At 58.6% G+C, this 25,037-nt stretch overlaps 1 protein-coding gene across 1 annotated transcript in view; it reads left to right on the top strand.

The window, feature by feature from the left end:
- Positions 1 to 1,547: 1,547 nt before the first annotated feature.
- Pgbd5 (piggyBac transposable element derived 5) overlaps positions 1,548 to 25,037 on the top strand; it is a 48,327-nt gene continuing 24,837 nt past the window's right edge. The window contains exon 1 of the mRNA XM_077105111.1: positions 1,548 to 1,875. Within this exon, the coding sequence (XP_076961226.1) occupies positions 1,548 to 1,875 (328 nt within the window). The remainder of the gene's footprint in view (positions 1,876 to 25,037) is intronic.

The raw sequence follows: 25,037 nt of genomic DNA, 5'->3' as shown, positions 1-25,037 counted from the left end.
GGAGGGGAGAACATGAGCTGCTGCCAGCTAAACCCATCTCACTTGGTGGCAGACCAGTCCCAACATGTTGTTCCCTATGCACTTAGAAATAGCAACATGGCCAGGTGTGGTGGAACATGCCTGAAACCCCAGCGGCTGAGGAGGCTGAGGCAGGAGTATTGCAAGTTCAAAACCAGCCTCAGCAACTTAGCAAGGCCCTAAGTATCCTAGTGAGACCTTAGGTGTGAGGACTGGGGATGTGACTCAGTGGTTAAGTGCCTCTAGATTCAATCCCAAGAGAAAAAAAAATAGCACCATGTCTTTTGGTTTTATGTAATTGTCGTTTGATTGTTCCCAGTGGGATTGGTAAGCCCTTCATATCTCTATGGATTTACTTTATTTTAGAGTGAAAGTGACTTTATGACCCAATGACCATTAATTTGACTTAATGCACTCCGTGGGGGGAGGGAAAGGCAAGACAGTCAGATATCAAGTAGTGCCATCAAGGGGGAAGACCACCACACACTCTACCCAGGAACTGTCACCAGAGCGCCGCAGTCTGGCGATCGTGCCTTATTTTAACAGATGAGCGTGTCCCGAGCGTGGGCAAGGAGATGTTAGAACGCAGAGGGAGAGGCGTCGATATTTTGGAAGTAACGAGTATTTTGAGCTCAGAGGTATGGAACTTCAAAGATGGTGAGGGAGACTGCCTATCCCAGCGCTGCCAGTCACAAGTCACGGAGGCCTGGAGGAGGCCAGGCTAGCATCTGACCTCAGAAACGCCTGAGGCGCTCCCGATCCGGGCGAGGTTCCCGGACGCGCGGCAGCCTGGTGCTTACAGGAGCGCGCGGCGCGGCGCGATCCGGCGGGTTCAGAACCCGCGGGCGGACAGCTCCCCGGCGCAGGGCGCGGCTGAGCACCTGACAACCATCAGAGCGGGCTTCCGCTAGGGGCAGACAGGACCAGCCGCTGCCCGGCTCCCGGGTCCCGCCCTGCCCACCCGCGCCGGCCACCTGGCCTGCGGGCGGCGGCCCCCGCAGCAGGCGACCGCCCGGGCCCTGGCCGCGCGCCCCGCCTGCCGCCGGGGAGGTGGAGCGTCGCGGCGAGGCCCGCCCGGCTCTCCCCGCCCCCGCGCGGGCCGGGCTCCCCATTGGCCGGCGGCCGGAGGTGCGAGAGGCGGGCCCGCCCGGCGGCTCGCGCCCGGGAAGGTCGGCGGCGCAGCGCGGGTGCCGCGGGGCGGGCGTGCGGGGACGCGGCGGCCGGGCGCGGCGGAGGCACCGCGGGCGGAGGCACCGCGGGCAGAGGCACAGCGGGCGGGGGCGGCGGCGGCGGCGCTGGAACCGGCTGAGCCCCTTCTTGCCGCGGCCGCGGCCTGTCGTGCCCAAGCTCCCAGGCGCACCCCGGGCGCGGCCCGAGCGGCCAAGACGGCGGGCCGGCCGGGCGCGGGGCGGCGGGCGCTCTGCTGCGGGCTGCGCTGGTGGGGGGCGGCGGGCCGCGGCGCGGGCCCCGGGCCTGGCGCGTGCGGTTGGGAGGCGCTCTGGGGGGCGGGCGCGCGGGCGGCGGGGGCCATGGCCGAGGGCGGCGGGGGCGCGCGGAGGAGGGCACCCGCGCTGCTGGAGGCGGCCCGCGCGCGCTATGAGAGCCTGCACATCTCGGACGACGTGTTCGGCGAGTCGGGCCCGGACAGCGGCGGGAACCCCTTCTACAGCACCTCGGCCGCTTCGCGCTCCTCCTCAGCAGCCTCATCTGACGACGAGCACGAGCGCCCCGAGCCCCCGGGGACCTCCCCGCCGCCGGGCTTCCCCGACTCACAGGAGCCCGAAGAGGACGAGGCCAGCGCGGGCTGGAGCGCCGTGCTGCGGGACCGCCCGCCTCCGCGTTTTGAGGACACCGGCGGTGAGGAGTGGCCGCGGGGTGCAGGGGCGCTGTCCGGGCGGCGCAGGGCAGGGCAGGGCAGGGCGGGCGGATCCTAGAGGAGAGTGGGCCTCACCCGGCACCTGTGCGTTTCAGGAGGTTGCAGGAGCTGGGATGTAAAGTAGTGGGAGAGGGTCTTGCTGTGCTCTCCTGGTGGGTGGATGCCACGCCTGCACTTTGCCAGTGATAGTCCTAGAGGGGCTTCCCCTCATCTGCCTCTGATCACACCTGTGGGCTCGGCTTGGTGAAGCTGAGCTTTCCTATTGAGGGAAGGCTGAAAGGTTGCCATGGCTGGGGCTGAGCAGGGGTGTCATTTTGCTGATGGCAAGGGGGACCCAGGTGCCAGAGGTGAGGCAGGTCGCAGATGCAGCCTGGGAGCCAAAAGGCCACCCACAGCGTCTTTACAGGCTGAGCTAGTTTTCTGTTAATCTGGAAAACTTCCCTGTCCTGCCAACCGGTTTCTTGCTAAGAACATGGGAGGGAAGCTCGATTTCCACATTAAAGTATTAGGGTGTGTGGACTATGGCCAGAGGTGTTTTCAGGGGTGTGGATGAGCCTCAGATATATGGAGAGGTGGCTGGAGTGCTGGCAACTGAGGCTGCTCAGGGTCTTCTTGCTGCCTGCTTGCTTTAAGATATCATTACTTTGCAGCAGCTCAGTGCCTCTGACCCCTGGAGAGGTGAAAACCCTCCTTTCTAGCTGTCCTCAGTACTGTTCCCCAGCTGTCCTGGCCGGCCCCTGTTGTCTCTCACTATGTTCATCTCTGGGTAGTAATGAAGGCCAGGGAGTGGCCGTCCTGTGCCTGATGCAGCTTTTCATGTGGCTTCCTCTTTTTTGGGGGGTGGGGGTGCTAGGGATCCAACCTAGGTTCTTGTGCATGCTAAACACACCCTCTCCTCCAGTGGCTCTCTGGGTTTCAACCTGTCAGGAACAGGCATATGGGAGGGCAGGCCCAAGGGCTCTGGCTGGAGCCCAGGCTTGGCTTTGCACATGGTGCTGCAGCTTGCTGGGTGGCTGGGAGGGCTGGCTGGACTGGCTGACTCTGAAGGGAGTGGTCTGAGAGCCTCTGTCAGCCTGCAGTCCCTGAATATGTTGAGTGGCAGCTGAGCTTGGGGGGTTCAAGTGACTTGTGCAGTGCTTGGGGTGGGTAAGTCTTAAAGCCTGCTCATTTGGGCTGTAGTTAACAGTTTGGAGATTTTCAGACCCACTCACTCTGAATAGCCCTTTTATACCACCCTCTAGCTTTCAGAGTGCCATTTAGGGCTTCCTGCCCTGGATAGCTGTTTTCCATATTGGCTTTAAGAATTGTACCAGGGGCTGGGGTTGTGGCTCAGTGGTAGAGCACTTGCCTGGCACATGTGAGGCACTGTGTTCAATCCTCAACACCACATAAATAAAATATAAATAAATAAAATATATATATATATATATATATATATGTGTGTGTGTGTGTGTGTGTGTGTGTGTGTATATATATATATGAATGAATTGTACCAGACCAGGGCTCTGGCTTGGCAGGTCTTATGCTATGAGCATCTGTCAGTTTTGATCTTGGAGTGCTCGAGATGTAAGCCAACCTGGGAGAACCCTGCATGTGTCTCGGGTCTCAGGTCAAAGAGTGAAGTGGCACTGAGTTGAGCCTGATTGTGAATGTAAACTGCGATTCTGCTAGAGCCAGAGGGTGGTTGCTGAAATAGGCTCTAGAGCAATCTCATGTTCCTTGGTAGCCTGTGATGGGGGAGTTCTGAAGCAGAGCCCTGTCATCTTCCGCAGCAGTAATTACGGTCCTGGAGCGCAGGATCCTGTGTCACTGGGTGTTGGGCTCACATTCTGCTCCTGCAGATATCCACGGGGCTGCGCCTGGACCTGCGAGTCACAGTGGAGCCCTTTCCCAGGCAGGCGCGTGTTCTGTTGGTATTTATATCCGGTGTTGTTTTCCTGCTCTGTGCGGGAGCTTGTCTTCTAAATCCAGATCTAATTTAGAATTTCCTCTCTGCAACACTCTCTCCCTAAAGAAAATTTGGGATAAGGGGCAGAGGGTACAAGGATGAGGCCTTGAAGTGAGATTTCCCTGGAACAATGGAATGTGATTTGTGGGGGCTTAAAATAGATGCTGAGGTACAGGTTGGCCAGAGAAAGTCTTTGCATCTGGTAGCTTGCAGAGAGAAGGATGCGTTTATTAAGAGGCCAGAAGATGCACCCCAATGTTCTGAGAGCGGAGAGGTTCAGTCTTCCAGTCTTATCCACACCCACCATCCGAGACACTCCAGCCCTCACCTGCTCCTCACCCAAGGTGTGCAGGCTATTAATAAGTCTCCCTGGGTGGGCAGAATGGGGTGGGGAGGAGGGCAAGAGCGAGGCAGTTTGATCTGGAATCTTGTTTCATAATAGAACATTTGCGGTTGAAATGCTCTGCAATCCAATGATGAAAGCACAGATTCTAGACTTATCCGAGATTCTCTGCCTTGACCCCATTGTGAAAACAGGTGTACATGCTTGTATGTGGATGTGCAGGTGTGTAAATAACTATTGCATGTGAATGTGCTTTGCTCTGCTAGTTTGAGCAGAGTAGGGTTTCTTCTGTTAGAAAGAGACTGTAACTGCTGTCCTGAGCCCTCTGATGACCTGCAGACCTTTGCAGAGGGTCCCTTTGCAGCGGGAAGTACATATAGGACCATCCTGTCTGGAGCTGCAGCAGGCACAGCCATATGGCCTGGTGGGGGGAGTGCACAGTAGGTAGAGGAGGGGAGGAGAGCTGTGTTTCTGTAGTGCAGGGCAATTCCTGGCCCTTTCTTCTGTTTTCCAGCATCTTCCGCATCCTGAAGCAGTTGGGGTGGGGGTCACCTCCCGCCTCCTCTCTCTCACCTCTCCCAGGTTTTGGCTGTGCTTGAGGCATGGGTCCCCTTGGGATGATTTAAATATAAACACTGCCTGCAGGCTGCCTGCCAGGCTCTTAACCCCTGAGTGGCTGGAGGGTCATCCTGGGGGCTGAAGTGCTTTCTGGAGCATGGGGCACAGGACCCACTCCAAACTGGGCTTGTGGCTAATCCCCCCAGAATAGCCTCTCAAGCTGTTAGCCTCCCGGCCTGCTGTGCAAACACCCAGTGCAGCCGTGAGCTCCCTCTTGGAGAGAGCGTATAGCCAGGCCCATCTGTGTGCTGGCCGCTGCCCTCTGTTTCTTCCTACTGGTAGGCAGTTTCGTACAGGAGGCAGAGGGCCCACAACTCCAGGGCTCCTGTCTCTGGTTTGTTGGTCCTTTGTCAGGCTGGGCTGGGGTCTGTGTGGTTTGCCCTCTCCGTGAGAGGATGAACTTCTTGGGAGGTTTGTCTTTTTGGTCTCTGTGTCCTGCCAGCAACCCTCTAACCCTCTGGTGTGACCTTGAGAAGCTGGAGAGGGACCCAGGGCACTGAGAATCAACACTAGGATTGTTTGGTCTCTAGAGCTTTCTGTCGGTTTGAAGTCTTTTTGAGTAACAGGAGAGTCTCCCAGAAAGCCAGAGTTAGCTGAGACCCTCTGCCCCAGGGGGCTTACATGCTCACCAACCTGGTGCCCCCATCTGGCCTTAGCTCTGCCTGGTGTGGAGGAGCCTGGGGTCTTGGGAGCTGTGAGAGGAACCCTGGGAAACACTGGAAACACCCAAGTGGGCCACACAGGACTGGGGAGGGGCTGACCCTGACCCTCAGAGAGTGCTTTCCCCAGGAGCCTGCGCGCATGGGGCCGGGAGACCTGGAGACCTGAGGCTCCTTTTCCTTTGTAATTGCTCTTTCATGTGTTGCCACACCTGATTTCACAAGGACTCTGGCAGGGAGGTTGCCATCTCGGCTGGTAGACCCAAGCAGACGTGCCATTCCAGCAGTTGCAGGGCTGATGGGAAGAGCTGGGCTTGGCAGCGTAGGACAGGCAGCACCTTGTAGTCATTTATTATGAACTGGAACTGTTTTCAGACAGATGTCCGTTTTCACATTCACTCATGGAATCGCCCTTGGCCCATGTGGTGGGGGTGCCGCTCTGGAGATCTGACCTGTGAGGGGAGTGTGCAGTCAGTAAGGGTTCGGGGCGGAAGGGTCTGGAGTATTACCCTGGCTGTGCGTGGCTGGGACCTCTGGGGAGGCCGAGAGGTGGGACAGTTGAGTACTGACTCTGTTCTTCGGCTCAGATTCACCTTTATTTTGGAGAACTATTATTGTATTTTTTCTCATTAACAACTGATTTATTGTTTTTAGAAAATAAAAAAAAAATGGTTAAGAGATTTAAAACCTTGCAATCTCCCATTACCCAGGATAGCCATGGGCGGCGGCGGCGTAGCCCTCGCTGCAGCACTGCCCTGGTGGGCTGTGCTGCCCCGACCTGCGCCTGGCCCTGGCCTTGGCCCTGGAGCTCGTGCCATGTGCCACACTTGAAGCCTTGCCCTGGCACACCTGCTGCCTGCCCTTCTATGCGATGCCCATAAGGTTTCGAGGCAAGGGTTTGCACGTGGTTAGGCTTTGATGTCTGCTGTGGAGGAGCCTTCGGAATCGTGCCTGCTGTCCTCCTGCCAGCAGAGAGCTAGTGTGTCCCCGAGAACGGCTTGTTTATGAGCTGGCCTGTGCTTCTAGGGGGGTGGGATGAGCTCACAGGAGAGCCGCACCTGCCAGCCTTGCCAGGGTGTGAGACGCGTGCCTGGCAGGGACTTCTGCATGGGTGCCTGAGCAGCTGCCAGTCAGGTCCAGGTAAAGGAGTCCTGGAGGCCTGCCCTGCTTCTCCTAAGTATTGGCATCCTCACCCCCAGAGGCAGCCGGTTCCTGAGCTCCATCACCACATAGCAGCTTTGCCTTCGAGTCTGTGGGATCCGGCCGCAGTCTTACTTTGCGTTGCCTGCAGTGCTCCCTGTACAGTGTGCGAGTTCAGCAGTCATCCTACCTGTAGACTTTTGGCTCATTTCTAGATTGGGGGCTTTTTTTTCCCTGTCATGTGGATTGAACCCAGGGGCACTTTACCACTAAGGTACACCCCCAGCCCTTTTTGTTTTTATTTTTGAGACAGGGCCTCGATAAGTTGCTGAGGCTGGACTTGTACCTGTGATCTTCCTGCCTCAGCCTCCCGAGTTGCTGGGACTAGAGGTGTGCGTCACATGTGTGGCCCATTTGGGGGCATTTATAAACAGAGCTTCTGAAAAGGTCCTGGTTTTATTTACTTATTTATTCTTATGGACATGCAGATGCTTTCTCCTGGGCACTTGTACTAGGACTGGGACTGCTCGGCTTAGGTCAGGCGTGTGTTTACCTTTAGTGCAAGGCCTTTTGACTTGGGCGTGTTGGCATTTGGGGCCAGGTAGCCCCTTGTTTGTGGAGGGTGCCGCAGGGCCTTAGCAGCAGTGCAGGCCTTTCCCCAAGTGCCCTCCTCTATTGTAAGCAGATGTCTGTAGACATTGCCACGTGTCTCCTGGGGCAGGATCTCTGGATGGAGGACCCTTGAGCTGTGCCTAGTGGTCTTCCCCTGTGCCCTGTGCTCTCGCATCAGCAGAGTGCAGGATGTGCCAGTTGTTGGTTCAGCAAAGGCCTTGAGCCCTGCTGGGGTGAGGCAGTAGGTGAGGTACATGCCCTGCAGCTGGAAGAGAGATGGGGAAGGGTGCGCCTCTGGACCCCAGGTGTGTCCTCATCCCACTTGGCTGGGACGAGGGGGCCCCTCAGCCAGGTCTGCAAGAAAGCTCAGGTCAAGAGAGGGCATCTGCACTGGTGGACAGGAGAATGCTGCTGGGGCTCACTGCAGCCCCACTCCCGATGTGCTTCCCTGTGAGGCTCTGCAGGATGCTGCCTGAGCCTGCAGGGATGGTGGGGGTCTTGATCGCCAGGCTCAGCACAGATACAGGTATCCTTGGGGATGCAGACCCAGGTGGGGTTGGAAGTTTGGTGGGAGATGAGAATTTGGACAAGGTGGGACCCCTGGAGAAGCACTGGTGGAAGATGCAAGAAGTCGGTGTGTTACAACAGCCATCTGAGGCTGCCATGCTGAGACCCGCAGGCTCATGCTGGGTGCTGCCCATCCCTGGTGCAGAGCCGCCTCCCGTGGTCTCTGCCTGACTGTTAGCCCTCGGCCACTGCTGCTTCCATCTGAGTGTGCTGCTTAGTTTCCAGGGCTTGAGCCCTTAGAATTCTTTCTGGGTTGCAAGGAGAGCAGTGGCCTTGAACCCTCTCATTTGAAAGGTGTGGGGTTACTTTGTTGCCACATATGCAGTTGATCTGTGTGGCACAGGTATAAGAACGCACACCTGGGGTGGGGGTGTCTGCCTGCCTGTTCTTTTCTTCCATCTCTAGGAGGTAGGTGGTCTGATTTGCAGATCTCAAGTTTTACGAGTTCATGCCTCCTAAAGGATCTTTAGGGGCTGTGTTGTTGGGCACACACGTAGTTAGGGTTCATTTTCTCTGTAGCGTGGGGCCTTGGATGGCTCCCCTGTCCTGCCATGCCTCGGCCTCCACCCAGCCTAGCTGTGCTCCGTCTGGCCATTCCCATTTTGTCCCATCTGCATGTCCCTGACTGTGCATTATTTTTCAACCTGCTTTATCTTTAAGTTTCTTTTCTATGCTTCTTTCTACTCTTTTTTGGCAGTGCTGGGGATGGAACTTAGGGTCTCACACACACCAGACGTGCAATCTGCCTCTCAGCTACATCCCCAGCCCTTATATTTTCCATTCACCTTTATTTGTGAAATATTTTCATATTCATAGAAATGTAATAAAAACCCAACCCATTTTATTTTATTTTGAGATGGGGTCTTGCTAAGTTGTCCCTACTGGCCTTGAGCTTGGGATCCTCCTGCCTTGGCCTCCTGGTTGGCTGGGATGAGGCCAGCCAGGGTGCACCATGGCCTCTGGCTTGCTGCTTCTTGTGCAGCGTACAGATGGAATTGTGCTTTTAACATGACTGGAGAGGCCTTGTTGACCTTCACACAGGTGGTGGGCGTCTCTTCACTCTCAGAACTGCCCTGCAGATGCACAGGCTCAGGTCCTACCACAAGGTTCAGGGCAGCTGAGGCTGCCCCCTCCCAGGAGCCTTGCTATGTGTGTTCTCAGCCAGGCCTCTGAGTTAGTGCTGTGTGGGGTCCGAGGAAGGCACCAACGTCCTTTTGAGAGTGGATGTTGGGTGGTTGGAGTACCATTTTGAAAAGCCCATTCTTTCCCCCTTGGGTTTCGTTCCATCCCTGTTCAAAGTCCACCTACTGTGATCTGTTTCCCACTTTAACATTTTGCCTCTTCCCTTCTTCCCTCGTAATTAAATGCATGTTTCTCTGTGATCATTGGAAAGCAAATCCCCAGCTAGGACTCCCCGGACAAGGCTTTCCACCGGGAGCCTCTGACTCCACAGTGCCTGGGATTTGGCACGGTCCTCTGATGCCCCCCGTCACCCCCACACACCAGATACCCAAATCCACCTTTTGTCCAAATGGCTTCGAGTCTGCTTAAGTCAAGGCTGGCGCCAATCGTTGAATGAGCCTCCAGGGTAAGAATACAGTCTGCAGCTGTGCTTAGGAAACAGCCCGGAAGTGTTCAGGCTGGAGATTGAGGGTGGGCGGCGCTGTGCAGGACGGCAGCGCCTCTGCTGGCAGTGGTATGGTTGTGCCTGCTGCTGATCCGGGAGGTGCTCCTGCTCAGCTGGTCATCCCTGGTCGGCCCCTGCTGGGCTCCCTGAAGGTGGCTTCTTTTTACCCAGACCTGAGGGCTGGGGTGCCCTGGTGACCCAGTTTCCCTGACACAGACCTGGGGTGGACAAGCGCTGCTCACTAGGCAGAGGTGGTGGGGCAGTGCCCTCCCTCACGGTTCTTGCAGTGTTCGCACATGGTCTATCATTCTTTCCTCAGTCACTGGAGAAGTTAGGCATTGGCAGCAGGACCCTGTGTTCCTTCCAGGATAACTGGCCCCTTGTGTGTCCGTGTCTGGATTTTGGTATAGGAGCATTGATGTTGGTGTTGTCCCCAGAAGTTCCATCAGCAGGGCCTAGGCTTGGCGACAGGTTGCTTCTTGGGTAGCTGTAGATGGCTCGCTCATGTGCTGCTTTGGGCCTTGGGCCTGGGCCTTGACGAGTCGCAGGCCGGGCCTGACCCTCATGGCTGTATGGTCCGTTCTTTCTGGTCAGGTAGAGAATGTGGACCTGACTCTCGAGGGGCTGGGTGTTGTGGAGCACGAGGGCTGAGCCTGGCTCATGGGAGGTGCCCAGAGAGCTCCAGCTCCTTCCTGCTGCTGTTCTGCACGCTGCACGGCAAGTGGGAGTCCAATCTCCGCCAAGCACCTGTGCGTCTCCAGCGCCGTCCTAAGCTCCTGGTGCCCGTGAGAGCGTGTGCAGCTGAGGGAACCGTGGCAGGCAGAAAAGCTCACAGCATGGGAGGCAGCAGGTGAGGGGCTCAGGCATGATGGAGCAGGAAGGGTCCCTTGCAGGATCAGTATGCACAGGACTCACTGAGAAGCACGGCTTCCAGGAGGCGAGGAGCTGACCACTTTCTCCCACGGGAGGCGGGCACCTGCACTTGGGCAAGGCACAGCTTGTGCCGTGTGCCCACAGGAGGTGGGGAGCAGCCCTGGAGCTAGAGGAATGTCAGGGGCTGAGGGCAGGGGCAGGTGTGGGGGCCTCAGAAGCTGTTGGAAGGACATGGCTCGTACTGTGAGTGTGGTGTGGCATGTTCAGCAAAGAGTCACATGCCCGATGGAGCTCCTGGAGGTGCTGTGGCACTGGTGGGACCCTCAGAGGAGCGCTGGGGTATGGGCCAGCAGGGGGTGGAGGTGGCTGGAGGTGTTTGGCTTCTGGACACTGTGAGGCCAGGGCCAGTGGGTGCCCTGAGGGATGGCGCAGCCTGACCTGTATTGGAGGGGCTCCAGTTGCATACGCAGGGGGAGCAGGCTTCATCTCAGCCAAGTCTGCATTGAGTGGCCAGCGGCAGTGAGGAGGCCAGCAGTAGTGAGGAGGCCGCGGGCAGTGAGGAGGCCGCGGGCAGTGAGGAGGCCGCGGGCAGTGAGGAGGCCAGCAGAAGTACTACCTGGAGCCTTGGGTCACTTGCTGCTTCTCCCACCACATGTCCCTGTTAGAGGTAACGTGGCAGGTGTAGGTCTGGGACTGGGCCAGAGGGGCTGGTGAGCATTGCCCAGGATGGCTGGTGTGGGTCGTGGGGGTGGGCGTCACCATATTCCCCTGCAAAGCCAGCAGATGTCAGCCCCCGGACTGTGGCGGGCTCCTGAGGGCTGGGGCGCAGGAGCAGGTTCCCTCCCAGGGACCCTCCTTGTGGAACCCCCCCCCCCTGCTGGGCCCTCTGTGGGAGAGCTGCCTGCCGTGGGGCTGCCCCCAGATGGTGCCAGCTGTGCCAGTGAGTAGCGAGGCCTGTGGGCGAGGTCGGCAGTGGAACGTAGTGCCCCAGTTAGATCTGGATTGAGATAAAAGGTTTCTTAGGGCAGGTAGCACCACGGACACACGTACCTGTGAAGACACTGCCGGTCCTGCATGGGATTACCTCAACAGGGCACCCCCGTTGTGACTGGGAGGCCCGGCCACTCTGACTTGGCACTCTCTTGGGGGCTGCACCTGAGGCTTAGTCCACCGGCCACCGTGGCAACCTGTTAGGGTTGCTAAGTAACAATTCAACTTTGAAAGAGCCGTTTAATTTGACTGATTCTGCGTATCCCTGGGTCTGCCTTTCCCTGTTGTCTGGGCTGCATGGCAGAGCTTGCCCTGAGCATCCGCAGAGCGCTCCATGCTCCCTGCCTTGATGTGGGTGGGCTGCCCTGGGGTGTACATGCTGGTCCAGGGCTGGACAGGACCTGCTGGATGTGGCCATACAGGCCTCAGGAGGTAGTGCTGAGCCCGGGGAGCCATTCACTTCAGCCCAAGGTCCTCAGCCTGAACACACAGCCTGGCAGGTGAGGAGGGCAGTGCTTGGAGTGCAGAGGCCGGGGTGGGCTCTGCCTGAGACCCCGTTTCTAGTTCCGAACTGAGCATTCACTGTATTGAACGTCACTTCCCCACTGCCATGAGCTGGCAGAACACACATGGAATCCTAACCTCATCCTCAGCACCTAGCCTTGGAGACAGGTCCTTGGAAAGGGGATTAGGGCCAGGGGAGGTCCTTACAGTGGGTCCCAGTGCAGTCTGCCTAGGGTCCTTCTAGGGAAAGATCAGGACACAGACACCCTTGGGGCCACCCTGTGAGACACAGGGAGATGACAGTGTCTGCAAGCCAAAGAGAGGGCTCAGGAGGACCTGGCCCTGTGGCACCTCAACCCTGGACTCGGCCTGCACACTGGGAGCCATAAATTTCTGTTGTTTAAGCCTCTTGAGTCTGTGGTGCTTTGTTAGGCTACCTTAGCAAGCAGACACCCCACCTGGTGAGACGGTCACCACGCTGCTTGCCATGCTTTTGCGGTTCAAGTGGCAGGTCTCAGCCTTCTGCCTCCTGGGGCAGTTTCCAGGGCCTGTGGTGGTGCTGAGACCAGATGTGCCTGCCTGCCCCTCCGACTTGCAGGAAGTCCATTACAGCTGGCCTGTGGGTGCTGCTGGCTGTGTGGCTCCTGAGGAGCAGTGTGCTGAGGGGGATGGTGCTGCCCTGTGCTGGTGCTTGGTCACAGCCTGGAGCTGTTCCTCCTGGCAGCACCTGAGGTCCAGCTCTGTGGAGGCAGTTCTCTTGAGGGTGTGCCCCTGCTCAGAGCTGCAAGCCTGCTCCCACTCGAGGGTCCGACCTCCGTGTCTTCAGGGCTGAGCTCACCTGCCCCAGCCCCCTCTGCATACGTGAGCACCATGTGTTCCTGGGGAGAAAATATTATTTTAGAGCTATTTTTGTGGCAGCAACATCTTGGAGTAATTAAAATTATTTTTATATCATTGTTCTTGGGAATGAACTTGAGAACTATTCTTACCCCTCCTCCTGTTGCTAGGATCAGTTTGCCATTTAGAGATGTGGCCTTCCTCATGATAGTGTTCATCACACTTCAAAGACCAGAGGTCAGGGTGAGCCAGGAGATGGGTGGAAGCTTGGTTCTGGACTGCGGTGTCCTTGTCTGGGGACTTGAGACCATGCAGCTTGCTTTCCTCGCCAGATGCCATTGAGGAGTCCTGTTCCCTGTCGCCTGTTGGCCTTCTGTCGGGGTGTAGACAGGGAGGCTGGCAGAGCCAACTGGTTCTCTGATGCTTCAGTTGGCCAGATGGGCAACCTTGATACCTGGGCTGGACAGCAGGAAGGGATTTTGGCCAGTGGCCAGCTGGAGGCAGGGTGAGCGTGTGCTGTGTGTGCTCAGGTGCACACATGTGTGCAGGCGGGCTGGGTGGACCTCGGTGGAGTGGGATCCCCAGGACTTGGCCAGGCAGCTGAAGATTGGGTATAAACTAGAGTGGAAGTCGTCCCCAGTTGCCCCCGTGTGCCTCCCAGCTGTCCTTACAGGCTCCCCAGCATGGGGCTTCAACCCCTGGAGAGGATCCTTAGGTGCGTGAGGGTTTTAGTCCTCTGATTTACATGCGCTCATGAACAGATTTGTTACCCTGTGGCAGGGTATTTCCCCACAGGGTATTTCCCGCGGTGTTTACCCAGGACAGTGGACACTGCAGGTGGCAACCCGTGCCGGGTCTCATGTCAGCCTGGAGCAATGGAAGGGCCACACCAGGGTCGGCCCCCACGGTTGCTTAAGTGAGGGCCAGCAGGATCCTGGAGGTGACTGGGCAGAGGCCCTCCGGGCTGACCAAGGCTTGGGGTCCCGAGGTAAACAGTATGTCCTGTGGAAACTCGGGGTGAGCGGTGCAGGATGGCCTCCAGGAGGAGAGAGCAGAAGCCCAGCTTCCTGAGGCTTGGTCCAGGAGAGAGCAGGAGGGAGGCAGAAGTCCCAGGATCAGCAGAGTCAGGCAGGGATTCTGGAGTGCTCGGGTGGCCTCAGGAACAGGTCTTCTTCCCTGAGCCGTGTGGAAGCCCCAGTGGGTGGCAGATGCCCAGTGGGTTGGAACTTCTGGGAGCAGTACCCCATGTTCTGGGGTGACAGGCTTTCCTGCACCCCATGAGAGGCTGGAGGCGGTGACCCAGATGGGCCCCCTGCATCTTCCTCCTCCTCCTGCCTGGCAGCTTCCTGTTCCCGGTTCCTGAGCACACAGCCTCCCCTCCTGCTGCTGTTCTGGGATGAGCCCACTTCTCTGCAACTCTGCCCTGCCTCCCAGGCTGTGCTCCAGGGCTGGGGGCTGACCCTCAGGCATTTCCCAGGAGCCTGGGGAGGGCAGAAGCTGGGAGGAGCTGGGCACAGGGGCCACACCTGGACCTTTGGACCTGTAGACCAGGGGAGCGAAGGTTTTGGAGGTAGGAGATGTAGAGGGTACCCTGCCAAAGGACAGGACTCCAGGGAGCTCCACTGGAGGTGGGGCAGGCATGGAGGGTAGAGCCTGAGGTTGCAAAGGCACCTGCCCTTGGGTGGGCTCCTGAGAGCCAGAGATAAAAGACAAGGCCCTGGATGCTCTGACCTGAGCTGTGGAGGGGGATGGAGCTGCCTGGAATTGGGTGACATTCAAACCTCTGTAGAGCAGGCTCGGGTGGTGGCTTGGGCTCAGAGCCTGTGTCCTGAGCTTCTTTCCCACCCTGTGGGTTGGAGGCAGGAGATGCTGAGGGGCAGAAGCTGAGGTTGCCCGGGGTGGCTGCTGGCTCCCTGTGCCTCTGCCTTGGCTCGGGGCATGGGGATGGCTGGGAGCTGGTGCCAAAGGGAAGATGCTTGGCAAGGCAATCCAAGGAGTAAGACCGTCACGTGCACATCTGGTTGGGCAGCTGCACACCTCTCCTGGGTGCTACACAAGAAACGAGTCCTTATTGTGAGTTGGTGGGAAGGTGTCCAGGGGCAGGGCCTGGTGTCCCCACCATCACCTGTGCTGGATGAGCTGACCCTGGTGTGGCTCATTTCCCAGCAGCGCACTCTGTCCACTCTCATGTGGGCCAAGGTGTTCTCCATGCTGCAACCTCTGGCATCTGTGACCCACAGATGCAGACGTGTCCTCCTGCACGTCCCTCCTCAGGCCCTTGGTGGCTCTCTGCCAAGGTCAGGCAGGGCTGCTGGCCTGTTGCTGATGCTCACTGCCAAGCAGGGCCTCTGGCTCTGCAGAAGGGGCACCATACCTAGTCACCTCCTGTGGGTGGGCAGGAGGGAGCCCTGGCCTTTGTGGCTCATGTTGGCTCTCTGGACTGGGGGATTAAAGTCAAGGGCTGTGGTCCCCTCCCTATGCCAGGTCCCTGCTCATGGCCTCTTTTCCAGGGTTCCGGGGCCGCACGTCTTGGGAGTGCTATGTCCTCTGAGCTGTGGCCTCACCTCTTTGTCCTGCAGTCACAGGCTGGAGCCTACCTGGAGCCCAGCTGAGATTGCTGGACAGCCCAGCCTCAGGTGCCACAGTGAGCAGTTGACCTGAACCTGTGATGTCCACTTCTCTCCCAGGGCCTTGGACTGCCTGGCGCTGGTCATCCCTGTGGGCTGTGCTTCCTGATAGTCCCCAGCCAGCAGAGAGTGCTGCTGAGGGCAGACTGGCCAGGTGCCTGCGGGAAGGAAGGGCCTCTTCCCGACAGCCTTGGTCCAGCCTGCCGACCCAAGGCCTCCTCACGGGCCCTCTGCGGGTGGCGAGCACACGAGGAGAAGCTGGGGCAAGGGCTGTCTTTTTTCCATCCACTCCCTGCCCTTTGTTCTAACTGTAAATCCGAACCACAGTGACTCCATCATGAGTCCCCGAGTCAGGGTCAAGAGGAAAGTTCTCTCAGGAAGCCTAATTGATCGCTGGCTTAGAAATAATGGGTCTTTGAGATACAGGTTCAAGTCAGGCTGTGCAGAGAGAGTGCTGGACTGTGCCTCCTGTCTGTCCCTGCCCGCTGGAGAGAACATGTGGACCTAGGGAATGATACCCCGTCACTATTGTCTGCCTCTGCTAGGCTGCGGCTAGTTGAAGAGTAAGTGCTCCCAGCTGAGTGCCCTGAAGACACGGGCACGGGAGTGCTCCTTCCAGCATGGTGCTGGTGGCTGGGGCTGGCAGGTCCACATCCTGGGCTCCCCACCTGTGCCTGGGTTTCAGGTGAGGCTCTGGAGCACAGGTGAACCTGTCCTCATGGCCAGTCTTCCTTTCCAAGTCCCTCCCGCCTTGGGAATGTGGTCCAGTGCTGGGCAAAGCCCATGCTTGAACTTGGGACTGTCAGTATCATATCTCAAAGACACGATGCCTGAATGAATAAAGGTTTCTTAACCAAATCAAGAAGCAGAATGGCAGTCACCTCAAGGGAAGAATCCCCAGAGGACTGCAGTGGAGACGAGGGCCAGACCTGTGAGAGGTGAGCAAGTGCAGGGCCACGCTAGTCAGCTGGCCGCTGGTGGCGAGGCTCCGTGGGGGCCTGCCAGGTGCTCCCGTGGGGAGGTTATCCTCCTGAGGGGTCACGGCCCTGATTCCTGCCCCCAGTCCCTGTGCATCCGGAAGGAAGGCGGGAAGCACTGGTTTCACTCTTCCTGTCACCTGACTCTTTAAAATGCTGCTTCAATTTCCTTCTTAAAAACAAGGTGATTACGTGTCAACGCCCTGCTGTAGGGAGAGACTCCCCATCACCCAGCGTCCACCTCTCAGTTCCCAGCAAGGCCCAGCAGCCCAGAGACCGTGACTCAGCACACAGGAGGGCAGAGGTCCGGCTTCTCCTCCGGGTCCTGGAGGACCGTGGGTGTGGGGCTAAGACCCCAGCGCTTGGTGTGAGAGGAAGGAGCCGCTGGACGCACGGGGCTGATGGGAGGAATTCAAGGCTGACTGTCACCAGTTACCTGTGCTAGAAGCAGAGTTGAATTCAGTGCCTGAAAACATTTGCTTAGTGACAGTCCTTTGGCCAGGGGCCTTGCCGCAGCCCCGGTGGCCTGCGGCCCTGTGGAGCAAGCCCGAGGAGGCAGGGTTGAGAGGGAGCCGGATAACTACTCCCCTGCCCTTCCCTACAGCTGCGGCAGGCACCCCACTGTGCAGACGCCCTGGTGAGGGCCAGCATGGGTCCCCAAGTGTCCCTGGATGAGTCCCCTCTCAGACGGAGGTTGGAACAACCTGCTTTACTGAGGCAGCCAGGGAGGGCGCCTGCTGCACAGCCTGTGGGGCGCTTGGGCGGCCTGGGTGTCACAGATGGAAGGCAGTAAGAGAGGATGTCTGCCAAGGACACTGGCCCCACATGTCAGCCCAGGACTTGAGACTGGCCACATCCCTCCGTGCCCCACACTGTACCCCTGGCTGAGTTTCCAAGCAGGTCCCTCGGGAGCCATCCCTGATCTGCTCCGCCATGCAGCCAAGCCTGTGATCAGAGTCTAGGAGGTATGAGCGGGTTTCCTCTTCCCACTGCACTGGAGGTTTGTGTTCCTCAATGAGAGAGAGAGAGAGAGAGAGAGAGAGAGAGAGAGAGTGAGTGTGTGTGTGTGTGTGTGTGTGTGCGTGCACACACACACACGCACGGGTACGCCTGTGTCACTGGGGATCAGCCCAGGGCCTCATGCACACTGGGCAGATGCCCTATCACTCAGCTACACCCCCAGCCCTGTTTACTTGTAGTTTGAGATGGGGCCTGACTAAGTTGCTAATGCTGGCCTTGAACTTGGGATCCTCCAGCTTCAGCCTCCTCTGGCTGGGATGACAGAGTATGCCACCACTCCCAGCATTCTTGGTGATATTAGATTGAATGCAAATGGTTGACGTACGTGATCCAGTAATTCTCCAGTGTCCAAAAAGTATCACCCAAAGAAATCCAGACTCTGTCCATGCTGCACACCAGCTCGCTTCCACAGAAGCCCTCACTGTGACGGGTGCAGATGACTGCCTGGCTCTCTGTCTGAGGACCCCTACTACCCATGCTCATCCTGAAGTCATGGGGGGGGGGGCAAGCCTCCTCTGTCCATTTCGCCTGGATTTCCCTGCCCTGGCCTTTGTCTCCTTCTCTGCCCACCCTGCTGGTCTGTGCTGCCTTGCGTCTGCAGGTTCATCTTGGGAAGCTGGAGGTGGAGCATGACCACATACAGTCCAGGCTGGACAGACAGAGCTGGGCTCTGCCAGTGCCCATGGGTCCCCACACTGCCCACATCATGCTCAGGCAGGGCAGGTGGAGGGACAGTACTGCCCTCGGCCATGCCCACATGGAGCAGCATAACATCTGGTGCTGCACAGACCAGAGCCCTGGCACAGGCTTAGGCCACACTCCTTGTGCTGTGATCAGCATCCCAGGTTGCCCAGGGTTGTCCTGGTGTAAGAGCCGCAGGGCCCTTGGTCCCAAAACAGAGCCCTTCGGTCCTGAGCAGACTGGACACTGTCACTCCGTGACTCTCGGCAGTGGGATAAAGTGGCTCCTATGACCAGGCTTTGTAGAGTGGGAAAGCTGGAGTCCCCTACCCACTGCCAGCGTGGCCCGTCGGTCCTATCAGGACGAGGCCTGGCACTCATGGGACTCCTTGTATGTGGCTGTGGAAATGCCCATTAATGGATGTTCCTGAAACTCCTTCATTGGTGTTTCCTTTCCTGGCTTCAAGGCTCCTGTGTCCTGTTCAGAAATGAAGTACCTCAAGATGCTCGGGTGGAAAGTTACAGGTGATTCTTCAACGGAACAGGGCTGTCATGTGGTGAGCTTGGTTCCTGCCACTTGGGGACCTGCAGTGGGGTGGGCCAGTGTGGGCACAGGTGGCTCAGAGTGACCAAGTATGCAGCGCAGATCATGGTTGGAAGTGGACTGAGGAAGTGCTCAGGAACCAAGAAAGGGGTGACTGTGAAGAAGGGGACATGGAGAAGTGTCGTGAGCTCTGCAGAGGTTGGGCATGTGGCGTGGGTGGCAGGTTTGGGCACTCAGCCCGAGGCTCAGTGTGGACACAGTGGTCATCAGCACCCACGGCCCCTGAGGGTGAAAGGAAGAGTGGAACAAGGGGACCGTGGGGCAGCAGCTCTGCTGCTTCCTGGGTGCTCAGGAAGTGCCATGAGCACTTGGGCTTGAGAGCAGCTGGGCTTGGGCTGGGTGCCCAGGCACCCCTGCCCCTATAGCAAGGACCCTGATGGTGCAGATTGGGTGGTGGCCTCATCCTCCGCTGCCAGGTGCCCTGCAGCAGACTGTCCAGGCTGGCCAGGGAGCCTGCTCAGGCAGTGGGCAGGAGGGTGGCAGGGGATCAAGGCGCTGCTCTGGGTGGGATTGCCGCAGTACTTCCCCCCACCAAGATGCAGAGACTGTGTGAGAAGTGCCGCCCCCAGGGCAGGCTGTCCACAAGCTGTGGAGGGCCCTGGGCCCAGGCAGGAGCAGGGCATGTCCTGCCCGGACCCTGCGGGGGCTTATGACATCTGCTGGCAGCCCAGTCTGCTGGCCCAGTCTGCCGCCAGGACTCTACCCTGTGGGTGAGCCACGGCCTCTGGCAAGGCCAAAGAAACATGTGCCCTTGGCTTGGCACAGAAAATGAGCTGGTGCTGACGATTCCTCAGCCTTCGTGGCACTCGATGTCCTTGTTGGCAGTGTGGGCAAGGTGATAGGTATCAGAGGTGGGTGGTCAGAATGGAGGCAGCCGTGGTGGCCATTTGCAAAGGCCAAACTCTGTGTGCAAGTCACCCTGGCCTGTGTGGGCTCCGCCTGGCCACGGCACCTCCCGCCCTGTCCAGGGCCTTTGCTCTTCACAGCTCAGTCCCTGGGAGAGCCCTGCGTGCCTGCGATTGTGCTTAGACCCGGGATCCCAGAGGCAGAGGCTGCTTCCTGGTGCTGGGCGCAGGAGTGGGTCTGGGTGGCGGCTCCCCTCTTGCCAGGGTGTGCATTTTCTTGTAAGGTTTTCTCTGGGGTGGAAGCCATGGCCCTGTGGCAGGGAGAACGTGGCTGCGCCTTTCTTGCCACAGAGATAGGAGAGCGGGAAGGGACGGCTGCTGTGTGGACTTCTGCCTGAGGTGGCAGCAGTGGGCAGCTGTTTCTGCCATGAGGGCCAGTCTGCAGGGAAGGCTCTTGGAGGGACCCTTAATGGCCATCAGGGCAGCAAACAGCCCTGCAGTGCCTGTGGGACATGGCTTTGCCTCTCTGCCTGGGCAGTGAAGGCAGGGGGGTGGTGGAGCAGGGTCAGTGGTTGGGACAAGAGGTGGATTGCCCCTTGCCGTGTCCCCAAGGGGATGCCGAGGCTGGTGCAGAGTAGCCAGGACGGAGGTGGAGGGGAGGCTTGGTGAAGGGGAGCTGGTCACGGGCAGGTAGTGGGGGGTAGGCTGGGGGTGGGGAGTGATATCCATCCTCCTTGGAGTGTTTTGGGGTTGGCTCAGTACAGGGCTGGTCTAGGGTCAGGGTCAAAGTCACAGGAGGGCAGGCCATGGTGGGCAAGGAGTCCTTCAAGGCCACTGGTCTCTGGGGAGGGCTCTGGGCTGGAGAAAGCTCCCCTGGTGTTGCGTCCCTCTAGGCGGGTGACTCCCAACCTTATATGTACCACCTGGGACCTTGGGTGGCGGCTGTTGGGGTTGGCCCACCTGACGGAGGTGAAGACTCTGCGAAGAGGGCATGTGGTGTGCAGTCTGAGGGGTGTCCTGGCGGGCTTTGAGGTGCTCAGGCCGAGAGCTCTGAGGGGCATTTGTCCTTTAGCGTCATGTGGAGCAGACAAACAGCACAGACATGGATCCTAGAGAGCCACAAGTTTGGGGACACCAGCTGCCCACTCTGGAGCACCCTGATGCCTCTCCAGGGTCCCAGAGCATGGGTGCCAGCAGCACGTGGGTAACTTAGGCAACAGCCACACAGCTCAGGTACTGGGAGAAGTGAATGAGCAGGATGGGCATCAGCTCAGGACAGCGAAGCCTGTTGATGAAGTGGACAGCTGGTGACCCTTCATCAGGACCCTGCAGAGGCCGTGCTATTTCCCCTGAGCTGTGCTGGATCCTCCAAAAGAGGTAAAGGGAGGTGGGGTGGAGATGGCCCATTGCCACTTCCCCCATGGACAGCGTCCCCCTTGTGCCCTCTGTGGCTGGCTCTCCATCTCAGGGCAAGAATGCTGGTGTCGCCTCTGGCTCAGCCCCATGTTTGGACTTGGAGAAGCCAGGAAGAGGCCTCAAGGGGAGCACAGGTCTTATTGCTGGTCTATAAATGTCATGTCCCCTTCTCAGACTCAGTCAAGCCCGAGGTGTGTCCTTGACCGGCCTTGGTGGTCTCCAGGGTGCCTCAACTCAAGCTGCCAGGCCTGAGTCGGGAGGCAGGGCCCATGGCGCCAGCACTGGGCAGATGGCACTCATAGCAGAGTGGGCGCCTGCCCAGGGTGGGCGTGAGCCAGGGCTGAGCTGTGTAGCAAGCTGCTTGGTTTTGTCCTGTGACCGCCTAGGAGGCGGGAGCTCTTATTTTACAGATGGGGAAGCCTTGTGGGGCCACACGCCCTGTCTGAGGCCCCTGTGTGGCTGTCAGTCAGGCCTAAGAACCCGCGTTCTCGTCATGCAGAGGGGTCCTGGAGGCGCCGCGGGCCCTGAGCCAATTGCTCCTCGGTTGAGTGACCACCATGGGCAAAGCTGTGGCTGTGGGATCTGGGCCTCAAGCTGCTTCTGCTGTGGGGTCCTTGGGTGCCTGGCATCTAGAGATCAGCCTGTAACTGCGGTTTCTTCCTGTGGCTCACTGGCCCTCCACAGCCAGCGGCACAAAGCACTGGAGTTGAGATGGGTGTGTACTGGGCTGAATCACCCTCCTCCTTATCTTGAAGAATTTGCTTCCAAGGAGCCAAAACGCAGCCCCTTGCCCTGCGTGTGCAGGACCTCAGCATCAGGGAGATGGGTGCAAAGGCATCAGAAGGCCTCTTCTTGCACCCACAGGACTGGCCATGTACACTGCACAGGAGGCGTGAGCTGTGCCTTTGGTGAGAGCCTCCTGTACAGGTGCGCCATGGCTTCCTGCCTCCTGTGCTGGGTACTCTGCAGGTTCAGTCCCTTGAGCACTAAGGCCCAGTGCTGGACAGCAGAGGGCAGTTAGGCTTGTCCAGGAGCCAGGAGAGCCTTCCACATTATAGCCCAACCACTTTATTCTGTGGAAGAGGAAACTGAATCATTTGCCTGGCGTCTAAGGGCTCATCAGCAGTGACATGGACTTGAGCCCATCTGTCCTTGTCCCCTCAGCCCTGCCAAACTCTCCTTCACAGTCCACAGCCCTAGACACAGTGCTCAGGCTTTGGTCCTGGCAAAGGGTGTGACAGGGATCCTTGAATCAGAATGAGAATTCTGCAGTGATCTGAGCACAACCTCCACATGGTGACCATGACAGCCCCTGAGGCAGTGCTGTGGAGAACAGGCCATCCACAAGAGTCCAGAGCCCATGTAGGCGATTCTACTTCCGGTGGACCTCAGTGTGTAGGACACTGGGCCCTGGAGAGACCAGGAAGGTGGGCTGGCCTGAAAGGAGCCCTGTGAGGCCCTTGAGACCAGCTTTGGGTTGGGACCCGCCTCCTGGCTGCCTGGAGTCTTCTCCTAGGTGGTGTCCCTCCTCCCACGTTGTCCTTGGAGACGACCTTCTTGGAGAGTAGGTGCTGCGGTACATCCCCGAGTGAATGCTGTGCTCATGCTGTACCCTCCGCGGCCTCCTAAAAGCCGGATTGTCCTGATGGCAGTAGGAGCAACAGGTATGACCTGAGGGTATCCCACAGGGCCTCTCTGCTCCAGCTCTGCAGAGAGGGGGACTGAGGCCACATCCCGCCACACACAGCTGACAGGCAGCGACTCACACTGGGCCACTGGATCTGCACTCCATCTGCTCCCGCGCTCTGGGACAATGTGGATTTAAAAGGAAGTGGTCTGTGGAAGCATGCTCATAGCTGCTGACCATGTGGACCCTAGAGGAGAGATGCCGGGGCACTGTCCTCCTGAAGGAGCGCAGGCCTTGAAGACCCGAGTCCTGCCTGACCCTCTACCTGCATCATGGACCAGGAGGGCAGAGTTGCTTGTTTCCCCTGTTTGTTTGAAGCGTCTTGGGGCAGCCTGTTCTGGGCCCAGGAGCAAGCGCAGCTCGATGGGACCCAGGCCTGTGGGTGGCTTGGGCATGTGCTGCCCCTCCTGACATCTGCCGGGCCCTGCTTGCCTTTCAATACCATCTAACAGCTGTTGTCCTTCCCCTGTCTGACAGACAATAGGACTATTTATAACCACCATATCAACATTTTTAGGATTCTTTTGTTTTTTTCCAGTCTTGTTAGAAATGCGTCTCCTGAGGTCTCTGTGCTCTCTGTCCCCTCACGGTTGGGTGTTTTGTGTCTGCTCTTACTCCTCCTTGGAAACTTCAGTCACGGATGGGGAGAGTGCAAGGAGGAAGGCTCTGGAAGCCTTTGGGAGCCTGTGAGGAGACACCAGCCCAGGAACGTAGAGGGCTGCTGGGGGCTTCCTGCCTGCTCTCGCATACGGGCTCCATGGCCTCCAGTTTAGGGAGTAAGGCTATGCGGAGGCAGGCAGCTGGGAGGCCCAGGACATCAGCCCTGGGAGGGAGATCCCCAATCCCACTCTGTCTCTGAAGGACAATTGGAATGCCAGCTCCCGCTGGAGACACTGCCACCAGGCCACAGCCCAGCTTCTAGGAAGTGCTCTTCAGGGTCACTCCTCCACTCCAGAGCTGCATGCCTTGGCTGCCCTGGACTTTGTCCCATGGGCTCCCTGTATGAGGACGCTCCATCAGTGGGCCCTATTCTGTCACAGAGCACGTATGCTCCTCTGGCTACGATTTCGTCCCTCACAGCTTGTTGACATTCTGCCGGTGGCAGTCTCAGGAGACCCTGTGCCTTTGACACTTCCCACAGGCACAGAGCCTGCTCTGCAGCTCCGAATAGCATTGGGCTGCCCCTTAAGCAGGCATTTGGAGAGAAATGGTGTCCTCTGCCCTCTGTCACTAAGCTCAGCTTTCTCGTTGTGGCTTACAGCACTGGGGTGTGTCTGCCTTGGGGGTCCTGGGCTGAGAGGACCCTCTTGCTGTCACTCACGCTTGTGGCACACAAGTGTCTGGCCACTGTGACATGGCTGGGCAGGGCAGCCTCCTGTTCCCTGGGCCTCTGTTGGACCTCAGGTACTGCGTGGAGGTCTGCGACTCCTGGGAAGAAGCTCCCCTCCCCTCACCTCTCCCTCTCCTTCCTCTCCCCGCTCCTCTCCCTCTCCTTCCTCTCCCTCACCTCTCCCTCTCCTTCCTCTCCCCTCCCTCTCACTCTCCTCCTCTCCCCCCACCTCTCCCTCTCCTTCCTCTCCCTCACCTCTCCCTCTCCTTCCTCTCCCCTCCCTCTCACTCTCCTTCCTCTCCCCCACCTCTCCCTCTCCTTCCTCTCCCTCACCTCTCACTCTCCTTCCTCTCCCCTCCCTCTCACTCTCCTTCCTCTTCCCTGCCTCTCCCTCTCCTTCCTCTCCCCCCACCTCTCCCTCTCCTTCCTCTCCCCCACCTCTCCCTCTCCTTCCTCTCCCCTCACCTCTCCCTCTCCTTCCTCTCCCCCCACCTCTTCCTTTCCTTCCTCTCCCCTCACCTCTCCCTCTCCTTCCTCTCCCCTCCCTCTCACTCTCCTTCCTCTTCCCCCGCCTCTCCCTCTCCTTCCTCTCCCCCCACCTCTCCCTCTCCTTCCTCTCCCCCCACCTCTCCCTCTCCTTCCTCTCCCCCACCTCTTCCTTTCCTTGCTCTCCCCTCACCTCTCCCTCTCCTTCCTCTCCCTCCCTCTCACTCTCCTTCCTCTCCCCCCACCTCTCCCTCTCCTTCCTCTCCCCCCACCTCTTCCTTTCCTTCCTCTCCCCTCACCTCTCACTCTCCTTCCTCTCCCCTCCCTCTCACTCTCCTTCCTCTTCCCTCCTCTCCCTCTCCTTCCTCTCCCCTCTCCCCTCACCTCTCCCTCTCCTTCCTCTCCCCCCACCTCTCCCTCTCCTTCCTCTCCCTCACCTCTCACTCTCCTTCCTCTCCCCTCCCTCTCACTCTCCTTCCTCTTCCCTGCCTCTCCCTCTCCTTCCTCTCCCCCCACCTCTCCCTCTCCTTCCTCTCCCCTCCCTCTCACTCTCCTTCCTCTCCCCCACCTCTCCCTCTCCACAGTGAGCACGTGAATCTCTCTCCCTCACCTCTCACTCTCCTTCCTCTTCCCTCCCTCTCACTCTCCTTCCTCTTCCCTGCCTCTCCCTCTCCTTCCTCTCCCCCCACCTCTTCCTTTCCTTCCTCTCCCCTCACCTCTCACTCTCCTTCCTCTCCCCTCCCTCTCACTCTC

Source organism: Callospermophilus lateralis, chromosome 13 (assembly GCF_048772815.1).
Source record: "Callospermophilus lateralis isolate mCalLat2 chromosome 13, mCalLat2.hap1, whole genome shotgun sequence".
Classification (NCBI taxonomy): Eukaryota; Metazoa; Chordata; class Mammalia; order Rodentia; family Sciuridae; genus Callospermophilus; species Callospermophilus lateralis.
This window is presented reverse-complemented; position numbering and strand designations above follow the sequence as displayed.